General features: G+C 35.9%; 1 protein-coding gene across 1 annotated transcript in view; it reads left to right on the forward strand.

The window, feature by feature from the left end:
- The window catches only part of LOC105497291 (matrix metallopeptidase 16), a 295,458-nt gene that overhangs the window by 262,535 nt on the left and 13,220 nt on the right, over positions 1-19,703 (forward strand). Inside the window, exons 8-9 of the mRNA XM_011768303.3 lie at positions 8,711-8,861; positions 18,210-18,325. Of these exons, the coding sequence (XP_011766605.1) occupies positions 8,711-8,861; positions 18,210-18,325 (267 nt within the window). The remainder of the gene's footprint in view (positions 1-8,710; positions 8,862-18,209; positions 18,326-19,703) is intronic.

The raw sequence follows: 19,703 nt of genomic DNA on the forward strand, positions 1-19,703 counted from the left end.
TTTTTTTTTTTGAGATGGAGTCTGGCTTTGTTGCCCAGGCTGGAGTGCAGTGGCCGGATCTCAGCTCACTGCAAGCTCCGCCTCCCGGGTTCACGCCATTCTCCTGCCTCAGCCTCCCGAGTAGCTGGGAGTACAGGCGCCCGCCACCTCACCCGGCTAATTTTTTTTTTTTTTTTGTATTTTAGTAGAGACGGGGTTTCACCATGTTAGCCAGGATGGTCTGCATCTCCTGACCTCGTGATCCGCCCGTCTCGGCCTCCCAAAGTGCTGGGATTACAGGCTTGAGCCACTGCGCCCGGCCTCCTCATTTTCAAAAACTGTTATAACACAACTTTGTTTGTTGTGCCCCTTTGAGTTCCCCAGGAAGCAGACACTGAGACCAAGTTAGGAGGTTGAGTGGTTTGTCGAGGAAGAAGGTAAATATATGAAAGATTAAAGGGGACAAGGCAGGATTAGCAGTAGGTGACAAAGTCTTGGTGAACCCGATGCCAAGCTTCAGATCAAAGAATGCCTCTTAGAGAACTTGCATACAGATCAAAAATGGCCAGTCTTTAGTACTCTGCTGTGCTCAGTCTTTGGTGGGAGGCTGCTGAAGAAGAGTGTAGCCTTGGCCCAATTGGTGCATCAGACCCAAAGGTGCTCAGCTGATGATAGTTTCTTTCTCTAAGGAAGACCTGAGCTGCACACCTCAGTGGCAAGCACACTTGCCTAAGCATTCAAAATTCTCTGCTTACTGGATAATATTGTGGAATCTGGAAAACAAAATGCTGCTAACAAAAAGTCATATGACCTCAAGAGTTGAGCATTTATTCAAATTTCCTGAGCAACCAACCTATAAATGATATAGAAATCAAAACAAATATTGAGCCCAAATAAGAGTTTAGTGTTACTTAATTGTTTATTATTGGTATCATTTATTTATTTGAGTAGGTGATAAGCAAATTTGATCAATGAAATACTGTGTTATAACCATTTATTGGGACATCCTGAGGCACATACAATGTGAATGTATTTGATCTCTCATTATTTCCAGAATTCCAAGCGAGCATTAAGTTAGCATCCTATGTACAAATTATGAAAAGAAAGCTCACATTCATGACTTGTCCAGGATCTTACAGTTGGTTATTGGTAGAGCTGTGACCGCCTAGTTCTGACTTCAAAGCTATTGAATGCCCCATTAAATAACATAATCTAACAAATAAAATATCAATTCTTTATAACACTTTTTTTAAATTCCCTGATGTTTTCTCAATGAATATATAAATGATGAACAGTAATCAGCCCAATAAACAATATTTACTGACGATTCTATGCACAGACTTCTGTGTTATGAAGAAAAACCATTAAGGAATTTGTTTTCTAATCTTTTCTATAAAAGACTACATAGTAAATACTTTCTGCTTTGTGGACCATATGGACTCTGTCATTAACTACTAAACTCTTTCATTGCAAGGTAAAAGCAGCCATACGCAATATGTAAATAAATAGATGTGGCTTTTTGCTGGTAAAGGGTTATTTACAAGAACAGGTGGCAGCTAGTGGTCCTCGTTTACTGACCACTGTTGTAATAGAAGACACAAAATACTAATGTATGAATAGTTTTGAGGAGACAAAAATACAGTTGATTTTTTTTAAAATTTCTTTAGTAATAAGGCACAAAGGATATCTGACTACTTAGGATACAGTGAACAAGCATGAGCTGAATACACTGGGTTAATTAATAAACACTCCCATTGAAAATGTTTGGTGATTAGTTGATAAAGGAGAGAAGAAGAAGGGAATCATTAGCAATTCTGAAAGCCAGAGTGTGAACTCGTTCTGTTCTGAGAGTCAATTTTGGATAGTAAGATAAGCACTGAATCAAGAGGCCTGGACTGCAGTACAAATCTATTAGCACCTGGCAGTGTGGCTTTAGACACATCACTTCTTTGACCTGTAAAATAAGCAAATGCGTTAGGCTGGATTCTCAGCCACTTTTCTGATCCAGTACATCTGAACAATATAATGCACTCCCATCATTAACAGTGGCTCAGTTCAAGGGGGTCAAAAAGCAGGTAGAAATCTTAACCTCCAGAGTAAGCATTGTCCTTCTGAAAAAAAAAAAAAAAAAAAAAAGAGGTTATTAGATACTGCATGTTTCCTGATAGGAACAGCATTTAATTTAAAAATTCTTTTTGGGATTATTTGTTTACTGTCTATCTTCTCTGCTAGTCTGTTCCACAAGGGCAGGAACTTTTTGTGTTGCCTTCATCAGTGTTTCTGCAGCTCCTAGTTGAGTGACAGACTATAATAGGCTCGTAATAAACAGACATTGAATAGGAGAATAGATGGATGAATAGATGGAATAAATGGATGATTGAATGTCATCCATCCGTTGAATAGATGGATGGATAGACGAATATCATTGAAAAATCACTGCAGTAGATGATCTGTAAAGTCCTCTCCAACTCTAAACATTTTTAAAGCTATTCTGTTTATAAAACCTTTTGGTCTTTAATTCTAACTTGTTGATATTTTCCCTCTGCATTCTGCCAAGTACAATGTCGGTAAGAACTAGTTTTTTTCCACTTGCTCCAGAATGTGTCAACCTCATCTGAAATCCAGGGAATACTTACATTCTGCCAAAAAGGCAATATTTTCCTTGAGAACCAGACTGTCTGATGGTAGGGTAGTTAAAAAACCACCTGTCATATGTACAGTAAAAAGAGTTGAATATAAATCTTACATATTTAACTGAAAAACTAAAAAACAGAAACAAAGTCATTTCAGTTTTTTCATATGAAAATCTTAACTCATCAGGATATAAAAGTAACTGTATAATTGTATTTTCAAAATAAACACTCAGAAAATTAAATGTTACCATTCATAATTATTATTGAGTTATTTCCTTGAATTTTATGCCACATACTCAGCAGGCATGGTGGTATTTCTTAATTTTGGTGAGTAACTACTGGAATTCCGTCATGCAACTTTACAGCAAATGTTTGCTGATAAGCTATCTATTTTGCTTTGTTTTCATAAAGGGAATATAAGTGCATTTTTCCTAGCAGGTTAAAAAAAAAAAAAAAAAGCTAATCGAGCTGTTTTATACAAAGGACTTCATCATTAAAAAGTGAAAGACTGATTATTTCTCCCTTTTGTTTACGGAAAATACTAGACCAACAGTACAGGAAAGTATTTTCAATGCATAGTTTTTAAAAATAGCAACAATAACAGTTTTTTAAGTAGAATAATAACAATTTCCTATAAGAACAGTAATTCCTTTTCTTTTTTCACACATTATCCTCTACTGAGACACCAGGACTACAACAATAAACTAAGCTTCTGTGAACCATTTCTCCTGCTCCATGCACCAGGGCATCCTGGTTATTGATGAGCCTAGTGTCATCACTGAAAAAAGCCTGGAAGAAATTATCATGCAAATGATAATCAAGTTTAGGAGCTGCAAAAGGAAGTGATCGAAAGCATACTAGAGTGCTTCTGCTTGAAGGACAACCAATTGAGTTGAGCTGACACAAGATGTACCCTAAATAGCTAGCATGAGAGGCATTGAAACTGCATACTCCTTCCTAATTAAAAAGGAGATGAAAGCAAAGGATGCAATAAGTCACTGAGGTATATGCCAACAGAAAAGGCCTTTCTCTCTCTTTTTTTATTGTTTTAAGACTTTCTATTTTAAATGCTACAGAGATTAGATTAAAATATAGAGCATGCTATGAAACAGCTTTCTGGATTTTCCAACTCACTGACTCTGGCAAGGAAGTGATCTGGGCCTTTGGGATGAGGGGTGTGTGTGTGTGTGTGTGTGTGTAATATTCAGATTATACAAGGGCTGAGAGTAAGTTTGCATTTTTATGACTGTATTTCCCAACACTTGATTAAATATAATCACTTAAATAAATGATTTTTCAGCACCATACCAGAGCATGCCTTATATTTTCTCACTCTTGCTAGTGGTTATAAAATTTTTCTTTCCTGCTATACTAACAAGATTCCAAAGTAATGCCCTCAATGGTATTTATGTAGCCTTTATTGTGCCTTTTGTTAGATTTTTGGTCCTATATTTGAGTAGTCGTGTAATATTAAACATGGTTCTTTGCTTCAGTAACTATTTATTAAGCACCTACTTTCCAAGCACTATAAATGAGGTGCTGCAGGAAAATAATGTGTTCGATGTAGTGTTTTTCCTCAAGTTACTCACACTCTAAAGTGGGTGGCAGGCTTGTGATTCATCAGGGTACAATGTACTAAGTAATAAGATCAAGGTAAATGCTGGTACTTTGACAATGTAAAGTGCCCACCATACTCAGATGGGAAATGTTTTTCAGAGAAATCGTGCTAAGCTAAGTTTTGAAAGTGTCATCCTAGTTTTCCATAAATGGAGATAAGTGGAATGTAGATGAGATAAGACACCCATACTGAAAGGAGCCTTGAAATGACATATAATGAATTTGGGTTTTATCCTGAATGCAGTGAGAAAACACTGAAAATTTTAAACAAAAGAGAGGCAAAAATCAAGTATGCATTTTCAAGGAATCCCTTTGTTGACTTTGTGGAGGACAGTTACAAGGGAGACTGACTGGAGACAATAAAGTGAGAAAGGGAACTGTTGAAATAACGTAAGCTAGGAAATAAACAGGTTTCTCTTAAGTCTCATGGCTGAAAGACAGCATGGTATCATTGGCTAGAGCCAGGATTCTGGCCAACAGGCTTGGGCTCAGATGCACCTAATAACTTACATGATATTTGATTGTTCACAATTTTACGTTGAACAGTCTCATTCAGTTAAAAGAAAAATAAACCCTGTAAGATTAATTGAGCTTATGGGGAACTTATGGTAAGCAGTGGGTGTGTAACAGGAACTCAGACAGCCAGGGTCCCTCTCCCATTCATAGCTTCGCTCCTTGCATCACTTTTCTCTTTTCATTCTCTTTTCTCTTTCAGTCCATCTCTTTTATTCAGTTTCTGCCTCCTTATAATATCTGCTTCCTCTGGCCATATTGGCTTCTCACGCTTCCTATTATATAAAAATAGTCAATTTCCCCTGCTGAGAGGGAAAAATCTCTCAGTATTCTCTGGGTCATCCTCCCAAGAGAGAAACATGGATGGTTCTGCTTATCTCTGCTTATCAGATGAAGCCATGTCTCCATAGCTTACTCTGCAGCACAGCATTTTGACTGGCTCTAGTCTTACAGTGATAATATAGAGAGTGGATTTGGAGAACAATGACACCTACTTTACAGCTTGTGGACAAAGCAATTACCTTTAGAAGGGACGATGGAATGGATGATGGAAAGGACCATTGGTAAAAAAGAACAACCTTCAAAGGACAGTTCTAAGTGAGAGTTAGGAATTGAAATCAGCTGAATGTATTTAATGATCCATTAAATACAGAAAATAATGAACAAGGAGGTTTCTGATGTCATCCACAGAATAACTAGCATTCCATCTACCCAAAGAGGGAAAATAAGAAAGGTTTTCAGATGAGTTCAGATTTGAACTTTGTAGAAAATCCCATCAGATAACTATGGATACTGGTTGGCTTTCAAGAGATATTTGGATCAGAGATAGTCATTTATGACTACATTTTTTTCTTTTCGGCTTCTGACGTTTTCTTTTGCTTTTGTCTTCAACACTGCCTTTTCTTTCTCCTCATGTGCCTACTCTTCCCTCTTCCTTTATGTGATCATTCCCAATGGTCATAGATTACTAGAAGTCCAGTTATGGTTACTCTTTATCTTCTGTATATACTTTTCCCAGGATAATCTCAACACGTCCTAAATTTATCCTAAATGCCACGTGTAGGCTTGTGTCTTACAAACTTACTTTCAAAGTGACATACCTGGTTGTCTACATGACTTCTTTATGTAGATATCTCACTGACATCTCAGACCCTTGATTTAAATTTCCCACTCACCTTTAGTCTTGTCTTATTAAATAACACTGTTATTCACTTGTCTACACAAACTAGATCTTGAATATCATTCTTAATATTATCTTTATCTTATTTCCTTCAGCAATGCCTATCAATTCCATCTCCAAAATATGTCCTGACTTTGTTTTATCCTTTCCATCTCTATTTCTGCTGTATTGGTCCAAACCACTATCAAAGAACTTTTTGATTTAACTATTCAATGACTTCCTATTTCATTTAGAATAAAGTTCAACTCCTACATGGGTTACATGATCCTCACCTCTATCATTATACACTCCTATCACACTCTCTTCTAGCCACACAACAAGCTTCTTCCCATTATAACATTTATTCTTTATGTTTCCTTTACCTCAAACAATCTTCAGTGGTCTGGCTCCCTTGAATAGTATGTCACAGTTGAATAAAGAGATCTTTCCTATGTCTAATACAAAGTAGCCCCATCCCATCACTGTCACCTTAATATCCTTTTTTCTTTCTCTATTTGTATAGCACTTTGCTTTCTGAAGTTTTAATTTATTTATCTGCTTGATTCAAGTCAATGTTTCCATACTCACTCGCTGATATCTAAGTTTCATGAGATAGAGATGTTGACCTTCTGCTTCACTTCTCTATCTGTAGTGCCTACAATAGTGCCTGGTGCATGTACTGAGTAATTATTGAGTGAATGATTCAATTAATTCTTGCCAAAGACTCTTGATGGGTCATCTTGTTTTCATTCTTCCCTTTATAATCCATTTTTCACCAAAAATCATTTTAGTGTATAAAACCAATCACAACCCAACACAAATTTCATCTCCTTGATGGCCTCCAGTACACTCTAAATAAGATTTCAACTCATTATGTTCATTTTCAAAGATTTTGTCCTTGCTTATTACAAATTACAGATCTTCTTTCAATTCGTTGATCATCCCAAACTGTCCTCTGCTCTGAATGCACTTCCCAATATTCTTTGCATATTTATTACTTTCTCTTTCTTTAGATTTTGTTGTATTTCTTCAGAGAGGTCTTTCTGACCTTTTTACTTAAAGTACGTTCCCTTTATTTTTTTTCTCAACCTGTTTTTGTTTTTGCTTTTGTTTTAGCCTTCACTAGTTTTTGAATTACTACAGTTATCCATGTGTATATTTGGTTTTCATCTGCCTCTTCTGCTGTCATGTAGGATGATCAGGGTAGCAATCAGGTCTGTCTTACCCTTTTCAGTATCCTGAGTACCTGGTATGATACTTGGGATGCTTGAAGATACCCAGTAAATGTTGTTTTAACTCAAATGGTATCAAATGTTAGTAGAAGGTCTTGGAGTAAATGAGATTACCCATGGTTACAAACTAGAAACTCCCAACTAAGTTTAACCTAAGGATGTGTGGTTTTTGTTAGCTTATTTTGTGTTAAGAGAGCACATGTTTTAAATTTTTTGAATACTCTTAGGTATTACAGGAAAGCTATGGTTTATCATAGTCCTTATCTATGGGTGGTTTTGAAATATTGTAGAAAGGACGTTGGGACACCTTACTTTGCCAGACATTAACCCCAGGAGGTGCCAGAGATCCAAGACGATGCTGGATCATAGAATGATTCAGAAGGCCCAGGAGAAGAGGACTTGGGGAAGGAGGGAAATACGCCTTTAGGGTAATAGATATTTACTGACTTTTTTGGAAATATCTCAATATTAGTGTAGATACTGTACTACTACTATCATCCCTAACCTGGCCCCTGTAGTTATTTGAGTTTGTGACCCTTCCTTATTTAGGATAAGAAGAGAAGAAAGCAGAGAACATAATCCTAGGAAACAACAACATTCAAGGGCTGAGTACAATACAGTAAGCCCAGAAAGGAGCAGCTAGAGAACAAGCAAAACAAAAGAAAATGGTTTTCTGGCAGCTCAGGGAGGAAAGTACTTAAGGTGGTCAATTGTGTCAATAGATAAGGATGGAAAATTGTTTAGTTGGAGGGCATTGGTGACTCCAGAACAAAAAGCTTAGTGGACTGAAACTTGATAGGCATACCAGAAAGGGAAGTGGTGGGCGCAGTCGGCCAGGGGCACAGGGAGGGCATGAGGAAATGTGCTGTCTGTAGAGAATTGTCAAATAGCAATACAACTGACTAAAGCCTGTCTGCTTTTGTCTGCTTTTTAGTATCATCATGCCATGCTCCAGCAATTCCAAACATGGTTAAAGTTAACATTTTCCTCCCCTCAGTTACCACTCTTAAAGGCAGGAATAGAGTTAACAGAAGAGGGCATGAGGTCAAGGGAGGATGAATATCTAAGACTAGGGAGACTTGTGAACATTTATATAATCAGAGGAAAGGACCAGCCCAGAGGAAGTGTTTCAGTCGAGTAGAGGTTATAATCACTAAGTCAATCTGAGGGCATACCCGTTGCTCAAAATACAGGAATGATTTAGCCTTGAAAAAAAGTAGGACCTCTAATTCCTAGGGGAAGAATCCTTCATCCTTGACTTAGAATTGTTTCTTTATGGTGAAGTTGTAGATCTATTTTATTTTTTAAATTCACTCACAAATTTTGGTTATATTTTTATATTAATAAGTAGTGTTCATTATATCCACTTGTGAATGATATTTCAAAGATAACATCAATATTCCAGATGGGACAACTAATAACTTATTTCAAGGATTTAATATGGTATATATTTAGTATAATTTTAAATGTATAGTATATATTTAATATAATAATTTTAAATGTATTGTGTTAATTAGATATATTCTAATTTCTGACATTAAATTAGTATATTCTGCATTTACACTTATTTCATACAGGTAACAAATATTGGGTGTTCAAGGATACAACTCTTCAACCTGGTTACCCTCATGACTTGATAACCCTTGGAAGTGGAATTCCCCCTCATGGTATTGATTCAGCCATTTGGTGGGAGGACGTTGGGAAAACCTATTTCTTCAAGGGAGACAGGTCAGTATATACTTCTGATGAGAAAAACAGTTAATTAACTAATGTTTAGAAAATCAGCACTTCTAGTCTATCAGAGGCATGAGCTGTTGATGAAGAATCCTGGTGGATTTAACACAGGAGTTAATGCAATTAAAAATTGTTTTATATTTCAAATAATATTTAAGATAAATCTTTCTTGAATATATTCAGCTAAGGTGACTTTCTTATGAATATGTATACCTAGCATATGTTTTTTCATTTCCCCATAATTGTAACATGCCCATAATACTATGTAAGCTGTGTATATGTGTGTTCTTGCGATACATTTTTTGGGGAATTTTACTTACTTTGTTGAGAAAAAAAAAATACTTTTTAGCACATGATTTTTGTTGTTTCACACTCAAAGTTAAATTTTTATACTTTGTATACAATCAATTGTGAAGACTTCCAAATAATTTCAGTTTAGTCACAGATTATATTTCTTAAGAAGCCATTTATTTAGATACCATAGTCAAACTATCACTGGGCTAAATACTTTTAGCTTGAAGGATAATATTTTCTCCCAGCTATTTTACTCTCTTATTTTTTTCCCCTTTTGTGATATTACTAACAGAGTTCACAAATTGAAAGAGAATTGTTAGTTTAAAACTTACAGTAAGGCTGAGTGCGTTGGCTCATGCCTGTAACCCCAGCATTTTGGGAGGCCAAGGTGGGTGGATCACTTGGGCTCAGGAGTTCAAGACCAGCCTGACCAACATGGCAAAATCCTCTCTATGAAAAATACAAAAATTAGCCAGGTATGGAATTACAGCCATGTAATTTCAGCTACTTGGGAGGCTGAGGCATGAGAATCACTTGAACCAGGAGGCAAACTAGTCTGGGCAACAGAGTGAGACCCTGTCTCAAAAACAAAAACAAAATTAAAAAAAAAAAAAAACCTTATGGTAGCTATTAGGCAGATATAGCCCTAGCCCTGCCCAGTTGTTAACAGATATTACAAATGGAATATATATAAGTCGAAGCCTATATTTTTATTAATTTAAATAAATATTAAATTAAAAAATCAAAAATCAAATTTTAATTACATTATTACTAGCTAGCTCACAATGAGAAATTCATAAGTAGACTTCATTGGTTTGTAGGATGACTTAAGTCTGCCATTGTACTTCCATTTGTTAGTAAATTTTTTAAAAAATACACACATATAAAGTACAGGCTTCAATGTCCAACATTCCATTACTGAGTTTGCCATATTATCTTAGCATAAAATAACCCTATGCAATGTCTCCAACTTTAGGAGAAAAGTAAGTAAGACTATAAACTTTGTTTATTTGGAAATTTACAATTTTTAATTGCAAATGATTTCAAACATTGAGCTTTATGTGTGAACCAAAAGTTGCTATAATTCGCTTCCATGAACAAGAATGTACACTTTTAAATTTATCCTTTTACTAACTTTATATGCAATATTTCTCTATTTTTCCATAGCAAAATGCTAGTTGATTTTAATTCATTATAATAAAATTAGACTGTGCTTTAGTGTTTCTTACTAAATCACAAATTAAAAATATCTATCAAACAAAAATTCGATCAAAGGAGAAGATGCTACTTAAAGCCACAAAAAGTATAATGACTATCAACAGGATGTCAATGTAATAGGGTATGAAAGGGGAAGAACTTTATTGCCACTGCATAGTGACCACTAATGAAAATAAATCTGCAGACTTATAACATATTCTTTAAAATGGTATAACCCTTAAGGTTGTTAAATTCACCGGCTGATTTTAATTGCTTGAATAAGTACCATGCAGATCTCAGTACTATATGGAGTTGCACTTTTTTCTTTTTCTCAAAAAAGGGCAAAAATGAAAGACTGAGGAGACACTTTGGAGAAGTTGGCTTCTAGGGGACAGAAAATGGAAGCTGAACTTTTATATAACAGTTTAATTAAAGTTTCATAGATAATAATAAAAATGCCCATTTCATTATCGGATAGCTCTTTTGCCCACAAATGTAGAGATTACATTTAAAATATTTTCATTCTAAAAATTTAGTTCTTACTGGAACATTTAAGTTTAAAGATTAAACGTGAACTACCTTAAATTTGTGAAATCAGTGGAGGTTAGATTCCAAAAGTAGAGAAGAATAAAGACTATAGAAAACAGGAAAAGGGTTTTTTAGATCATTTACTCCCCATTTGAAAAGCTACATGCTAAATACAGAAAATGTATTTTCTACATGCTAAATACAGAAAAACCTTTATTACTTTTAAGTTCTGTTTAAATAACTATGGTTTTATAGGTTTTAAAAAACTGAAAGCAAGATTTCAATTAATTTCCGTGTGTGATCTTATGTAAGATGTCATGAATTATAGATGTTTTATAAACAAATTATTCCATAGTCGTATAATTACGTATTTCTAGAGTCAACAGTAAATTATCAATATGTTTATTCTAGATTTAAAAGTTAGATGGAAAAGACATTAAACTCTCTAACTGAAACAAAGAAACAATTTAGTTGTCACTTTTATATGAGTATTTTTTATTATTTATCCCCTCTTCTCCCACTTCCATTTTTCTGCTTACAAAAAAGAAAAAAATTATGTCAACAGTTTTCTATTTATCTAAGGCTAAGAGCAAAAATGATTTTAGTGAGTATCTAGAACAGCTGTAAAAAATTCAAGTCCTTAAACAGATCAGGTGAGTAATGGCTGTAACACTGGGTAAAGTAGTATATCCAAGGCAATAGCGAATGACGAGTACTGTGGTGAGCTGGAAAGTGCAAAAACTCTAGAAAAGCATTCAAAATCAAGATTACTTAAAATAATTTACTATGCAAACAAAGCACGTCTTTAAATTAGATACTGCCATATGTCAGCCCTGCATGTTGTTCACTTCCTACCAAAATCTAGATACCCTCAATTACAGCCCAAGAGTACCCTTCCCTCTCCACCAAACTGCCTGTGACAGTATGAACATGAGGCAGCCCATTCTATTCTCGGTAGCTCTAATGCCTGCTTCCTTAATATTTCTGCACGTGTCCTACCCTAGCACTTATTTCATTCATTCAATAATGCATTTTGAAACACAAAGTATGTGACATGTGCTAGGTAATGAAGATGGAGTAGTAGAAAGAAAGACCACAGAGCTCCTAGTTTCATGGCACTTAGACTGTGTTGGGGGAGACAAATAATAAACAGTAAACAAATAAATGACCCTGATAATTTTCACAGTGAGAAATGAGACTCCTGGTGGTAAGGACAGGTTAGGACTTAGTGTTGACTTGGGGGAAGGCCTCACTTGTGAAGGGGACACTTGAGTGGGGACTTGAGTAGGAAGACGTTTCAGCCATAGAAAGCTATTCAGGACACTGTGTTGCAGGTGGGTGATATAGTCATGCAAAGGCAATAATGTAGGAAAGAAGTTGGATTGTTCAAAAACAGTGTTGCTAGAGCATAGTGGGTAAGTGGTGGAAACTGGAGGATAGGGACCAGATTTCACAGGGCCCTGTAGCCTATGGCAAACAGTTTGAATTTTATTCTAAGTACAAGGAAGGGGCATTGGAGGGTTTTCAACAGGAAAGTGATATGATCTTCTGTGTATTCACAAAGATTGTGCTGGCTTCTGTGTGAAGAATGGGCTCCAAGATTGGAGGCGTGGAGGGTAACTGGGAGACCATTGAAGGAGTGCAGGAAGACATGATGACAGCGGTGGAGATGGAGCAAAGTGGGTGGGTGCAGGATACATTTTGAGTATGATAGCAAGTTGTCCTCAGGGCTTGGATTTTAGGGGAGGAACAAAATAAATCAGGGCAACTTCTAGGCTTTCCACCCAAATAATTAAGTAGATAGCACCTTATCTGGAGACAAGACAGACACGGAGAGTGATATTGGGGGAAGGGATTAAGAGATTGAAATATCCATGCTTGACTGAGGTGCCTATTTATACACCAAGTGAAGAAGTCAAGTAGGTGGTTAGATAATTGAGTTTGCATCTTAATGGAGAGTTTAGTTGGAGGCACAGATCTCAGACTTATTGACATATAAATGGTATTGAAAGCAGGAGTTCATGTGAAATCTTCTAAGTATAGAGATAGCTAAAGAGAGTAGATGAAATGACAGTTCTTTAAATAAATCTGTAAATTCAGATTAAAATATAGAGTGTTGTACTATTTCACATAAAGCATGGAACTCAGTCCCTCAGATTCCTACTTGCCCTTTTGTTAATACACTACAATTTGGTCCTTGGATAAGTTTTGATCTTCATAACATTTAGCTTAAAATGCTATATTTCTAAGTCATCTCTCAACATCTCACAAACATATCTAAGACTCTATTGCCATATTTCATAAGAAGCTTAGCTGTCGAGAATTTTAAGGTATTTTCAAATAAAAAGAACAAAATGTAGACCTACTTTATTTTCTTGATTATTATCATCACTAACAGTCAAATAGAAAAATACATTTATTTCTTCCAGCTTTAATGGTATGTTTATAAAGTAATTTCTTAATGTATATGTTTTGATTCATTCAAAAATATAGCAAAAACTGATATATTGATATTTTCTATTCTGTTGCATTTTTAAGACTGATTCTGAGGAATGGGATTTGGGGGCATTGATTAAGACTGCTAATCTCAAAAAAAATCATCTGATTAAAGTCAAAATTCTACAGTAGAGATAACTGATGAATCAGAAGAAAGAGCTATGAGCTTCATTTATAATAGCTTTTATTGCTTACTGACCCTCCCACACAAAATTTCAATGTTTTCCATGAAAATATCTACATTTTAAACCCCCCAAATGGTTGATGTACACAGTGTTCTCATCTGAATATGCTAATTTACTTCTCAATGCATCTATAAGCTTATTTTTCAGGGAGAAAAACTCGGTGGGATGAGCTTTTTTGTTCATGTTGACATATGCTCAAATATGTTGAAAATTAAAATACAAAGCAATGTTTATGAATAAGCCTCAGCACCTTTTATAAGACAGCACTAAATATAGATAATTCTAATTGCATTCCAGTTTACTGGATGTATTTCAAAGCTGACACAAAGCAGACAACCTTTGGGATTGAGCCTATGTTGAGTTTTTCTAAAATTGTAAAATGATCCTAAATTATTGTTTTGTATTATCTGCTGAGAGGGAGAAATGCGTTTATGTTGACGAATTCATACCCAAATTATGTTCCTACAAAAGAGTGTAATACAATTTACATTCCATTAACGTTTTCCTGAAATGAGATCTCTCTGAATCCTATGAGCCTGGCATATAATATAGGTGCACAGAAAAGCATCAGTGGGTGAATAAATCTATGAATGAACAGACTAAGGGAGAAAGGAAAGCTATACCCAAACAATGAACACCAATTGTTTGAATGACAGCATTGAGAGAATAAGAACTACAGGCAGACACCAGCAGTAACATTTGAATTTCAATTCTACCACATTCAAATGCAGTAAATGTGACTAAGTCAATTGTCTTTGAATAATATGATACCCAATGCTCTGTCATTGCTTAAATTGAGTGACAATTCATACTAAATCTATGGTTAGGATATTATTGTGGAGAACTCTGTAATATGTGATGTAAAAGACTGTTGAGGGATTTAAGCAAAACAATATATGTGTATAAATTTACTTTATAGCTACAAAATGCTACATAAAGTGTAGTTTTTCTACATAAAAACATAACTACTTCTCAGAAAACTAATCTGGTTGCTAGGTATGTATTAATGTTACTTAAATCACATGCAGGATGTGATCCCATTGTCCTCAGGATTTTAAGTTATTCCAAATTTTATTTATTGTTATTATTACTATTATTTGAGATGGAGTCTCTCTCTGCTGCCCAAGCCAGAGTGCAGTGGCGCTATCTCGGCTTGCTGCAGCCTTCGCCTCCTGGATTCAAGCGATTCTCCTGCTTCAGCCTCCCAAATAGCTGGGATTACAGGCACCTGCCACCACGCCCAGATAATTTTTGTATTTTTTAGTAGAGACAGGGCTTCGCCGTGTTGACCAGGCTAGTCTTGAACTCCTCTTGAACCTCAGGTGATCCACACGCATCGGCCTCCTAAAGTGGTGGGATTATAGGCATAAGCCACCATACCTGGCCTATTATTATTTTTTTGAGACAAGGTCTCATTCTGTTGCCCTCACTGGAGTGCAGTGGCATAATCGCAGCTCACTGCAGCCTCAACCTCCTGGTCTCAATAGATCCTCCCACCTCAGCCTCCTGAGTAGCTGGAACTACAGATGCGCACCACCATGCCCAGCTAGATTTTTGTTTTTGGTAAACACAGGGTTTCATCATGTTGCCTAGACTGGTCTCAAACTCCTGGGCTCAAGCAATCCATCCACTTCGGCCTCCCAAAGTGCTGGGATTACAGGTGTGAGCCACCACACCCGACCCTAGTCCAAATTTTAAGTTAGAATTTAAAAGCTCACTTTAAGTTATAGTTTATGTCATCTAAAAATGCCATGTATTGTTAAGATATGTCATTATTTATGCTATTATGAGAGGAAAACCCTGTCAAGTAAACTAACACTGTATCTGTTGAAAGGGCATTCTGATGTTGAGAGATGTAAAATGTGAAAAAGTGTTTCTTAGGATCCATGAAATAGGTATTTGACTATTTCCCTGCAAGAGACTTTCTTTGCTCAAGTGTGGAAAGCAGTTTTATATATTTATATATACACTATTGTAAACCCCACTGAGATATTTACTTGAGAGAAGAGATCTTTAGATTATGAGCAAATCTCAACTACATTAACCATTCATCACAGAATGTTCTGTGGGACAGGAATATTCAGAAATGATGTTTAATTTAAATATTTTAATTTAAAAGTAAATGTTTCCATGAACAAAATGTGAAAGAAAATACATTTTAGAATTGGTGGCATGATACACTAATGATTCCACTTCATTGTGCTCTTCCAAATGATGCAGTTCAGGCACCATTCTTTCAGCTCAGTGCTTCTCCATGTAGCTATTTCTGATTTGTTCATCAGATCTGTTCTCATCTTTGATGTGATGAGAACCTGTGACAAATACCCGTGACAGTTTCGCTTTTGGTGTAAACTCTTCTTTGGGTGTTATTTCTTAGAACACTTCCTGAAATAATCTTTTTCTGTGTGAACATTGAAGATGGAGGAAGTGCATCTTCAATGGATGGAGGAATTCCAGATGTTACTCAAATGAGGTTTCTAGGAATTTATAGCAAAACCTTTGCACAGGACCCCAGAGCTCTGTAGGTAAAGAATCCTCCATAGGCCTGGCAGAGGCATATCCAAACTAGAAAATACTTATTTTTTTCTAATTTCAGATAAAATGGCTAAGACAAAAATAATTTTTTAAAAATGTATCATTTCCCAGATATGTGTTGGTGAAACACTAGCTTTAGTAGATCACCATAGATGTTTAGCGGGGGAAAAGCATTGTCAAATAAAATCGGGAAACATATTTAGTGGCATCAAATGAATTTGGAAACTGCCTTTATGGTGAAAATAGCAGATAAACATGGTTATCTGAAATCAGACAAACATGGTTATACTTCTACCTATCATTCATTGTCCTCCAAGAATTCTCCTCTCTCCGATGGGGACAGTGATGACTATCTCATGGGTTTGTTGTGATTAAGTAAAATAATGCATAGAGCAACCGGGCTGCCTGAAATCAGTGATATCACTGTGAACTCCCAATGATTTTACCCTTTTGTCAATCTTTGTGACCATTCAAAATATAAACTCATTTTACTCTTAAAATACATGAATAATAATGAGTGATCCAAAGTAGGGATGTTCACAATTTGTTCCTTGGAAGTCTAGGGGTTCTGTGAAAGTAGCTCAAGGACTACCCTGTGAAGGGATAAGAGTCTGAGAGTTCTAACTCTTGGTGAGTTTTGCTCTTATTTGTATTAATGTCTACACTTTCGTACTCCAATCAAGACCAGCCCTAACGTCTATACTCACATTCCCAGTTTCTTCCTCAACAGCTCCACCTTGAAGTCTGAATTTAAAGTAGCTAACACCAAAGTCAAGATTCCTCAATTCATCTCAGCTTACCTTCCCTTACTTCCTTACCTTACTGAATGATAACATTCTTCTTCTAGATAATCAGGCTTAAAATTCTTGAGTCATGCTCAGCTTCCTTCTCTTTCACACTCCACATCTAATCCATGAATACGTCCTTTGGCTCTTCCTTTAAAATATATCCCAAATGCCTTGATTTATCATCAATCCTATAGCTGTTGACTCCTTAGTCCAAGGATTATTGCAGTGACATCCCAACTGGCATTCCTACTTCTGCCTTACCTCCTTCAAACTCTTTTACTCATAGCAACCAGTGTATTCTTTAAGTTTAAGCTCCTCTGTTCAAAATATATATTGGCTTCCCGTCTCTCTTAGAGGGAAACCAAAGGCTTACTGTAGTGTAAAGGCTTGTCTAATCTTAGGTTCTGGTTCTGACTCTCACCTTGTGTCCGCATTACTAACTCAATTCCAGTCACCCAGCCTCCTTGTAGACACAGGTATTCCAGCATGTGCCTGCCACAGGAATTTTCAACTCCTAGTTTCTCTGCCTGGAATGTTCTTCTCCCAAAAACTACATGTATTGCTCCTCACTTTTCTGTGCTCAGATGTCAACTTATCAGATAGGACCTCTCAGTCCACCAATTTAACGTGGCTTCTGATATTCCTAGATAACTCTATCTGCTTTGCTTTTTTCATAGGTGTTATCACCTCCTATCATAGTATATATTTATTGATAAATTAGTTTATTGCTCATATCCTCACATATCCTATAATGTGAGATCGGTGAGAACCACAGCATATCGGTGTTGTTCAAGGTTGTATCTCTAGCCCTACAATAATGCCAGCAACATAATATATATTCACTAAATATGTACTGAATGAAGAAATAAATCAAGATTCTACTTAAGATTATTTCAAAAAAAAAATGTTCTGCTTCCTAAGAAAGATTTTAAAAACTCATGAAAACCTCTGATATATATATGCAGGTTGGTGATGTCCTTATGAACTATAAATATACTTAGCTAGCACTTTTTATTCACTTTAGCATACTGAATAAGAACTTATTTTTAACACAGGCAGGATATGGACAATAAGATGCCCATTTTTAATATATGCAGGAGAAGAAACAGAATAAATGCCTTATGCCAATTGTATTTTCAGTTATTTAAATCAGAGCTTGCCAGTTGGAGTTCTGTAAATCATTAGCAGGTGCACAGGTAACAAAGTCAAGCGCACAGCAAAGGTCTAATAAATGTTAGCTATTATTGTTTGTATGCATAATCTTTCCCTTATATGTGTGTTATTGTGGTGGTGGTTGTTGTTGTTTTTATCCTTTGTAGATATTGGAGATATAGTGAAGAAATGAAAACAATGGACCCTGGCTATCCCAAGCCAATCACAGTCTGGAAAGGGATCCCTGAATCTCCTCAGGGAGCATTTGTACACAAAGAAAATGGTATGCAACATGTGCTTTCTACATTTCATAAGTTTGCTATCTTAGTAACACATTAGGCTTTTTCACTGTGCTAAATTAAGCCATTGGAAAGTGCTATACTGGAGCTATGTAATACTGTATTTCTATTTATATGAACTTTTTTTCCTAGATTTACATGTAATATTATGCTGTAGACATTTTTTAACCTCCACTTATTTTAGTTTGTAAAAAAGTCATTAGAAAAAAGATGAGTAATAGTTTAATATGGAAGTTGTGTATACCTTGGAAGTAATCTCACCTGTATTTCTATTAAAATTCCTGTAAAGATAATAAAAATACATGGGACAGAACCGGTCACAAGGAAGATAGAGGTGCCACTCGAGGTATTATATCTGGTAATAATGCATGTTGAGAATTATCATTTTTTATGTATTCTTTGACTTAGAGTGTCAGCAAGGAAGGAAGATTCCAGCTCAATATAGTGAGAATAGAGTGGATATATGATGGCATAATAACAAGAAAAAAATCCAAGAGCTGCCTCTTTACTTGCTATCCCAGGATTTCACATTCAGCTAGATCCCGAGTGGAAAGTTAGCTAAGCCATGGATAATCAGTACTCCCCTATCTGTTGGCATATATGAAATGTAAACATATCTCTTCTCATCCAGGGATTAGTAAATACGAATAAATCATAATAATAATTTGAAATTGAATTTATGTGCAATATTTCAGAACAAAGGAAAGGAAAATGACATTCTGAAATACAGAGAAAAAAATTTACCTCATCAAATTATTTTCGATATGAAGCATAAGAAAATAGTATATTATATATGTCCTCAATAACATGAAAAGTCTGTGACGTATGTTCAGCATAAGCAAAAATAGGCATCTTTTGCAAGACAAACTTAAGTGCATCTAGAGGCAAGGAAGAGAAAGCAAAGGTAATGAAAGAGTCAGGGGAGAGTGAAAAAATCACACTAGCACTGAAAACTGTGATTGACCATAAGCCTATTGCAAGATTAAGAAAACTCTACACTGGCAGAGGATGGGAGCTCACGCCTGGGAGGCTGAGGTGGGTAGATTCCCTGAGGTCAGGAGTTTGAAACCAGCCTGGCCAAAATGGTGACACCCCCATCTCTATTAAAAATATGAAAATTATCCAGACATGGTGGCATGCACCTGTAGTCCCAGCTACTCAGGAGCCTGAGGCAGGAAGATTACTTGAAACCAGGAAAAGGAGGTTTCAGTGAGCTGTGATCATGCCACTGCACTCCAGGCTGGGCAACAGAGCCAGACTCTTTCTCAGAAAAAAAAAAAAAAAAAGGAAGAAAAAGAAAACTCTATGCTAGTATAAACTTGAAAGAACTTAGAACCAGGATAAATTAATACCAATCAGAAA

This window comes from Macaca nemestrina, chromosome 8 (assembly GCF_043159975.1).
Source record: "Macaca nemestrina isolate mMacNem1 chromosome 8, mMacNem.hap1, whole genome shotgun sequence".
Taxonomy (NCBI): domain Eukaryota; kingdom Metazoa; phylum Chordata; class Mammalia; order Primates; family Cercopithecidae; genus Macaca; species Macaca nemestrina.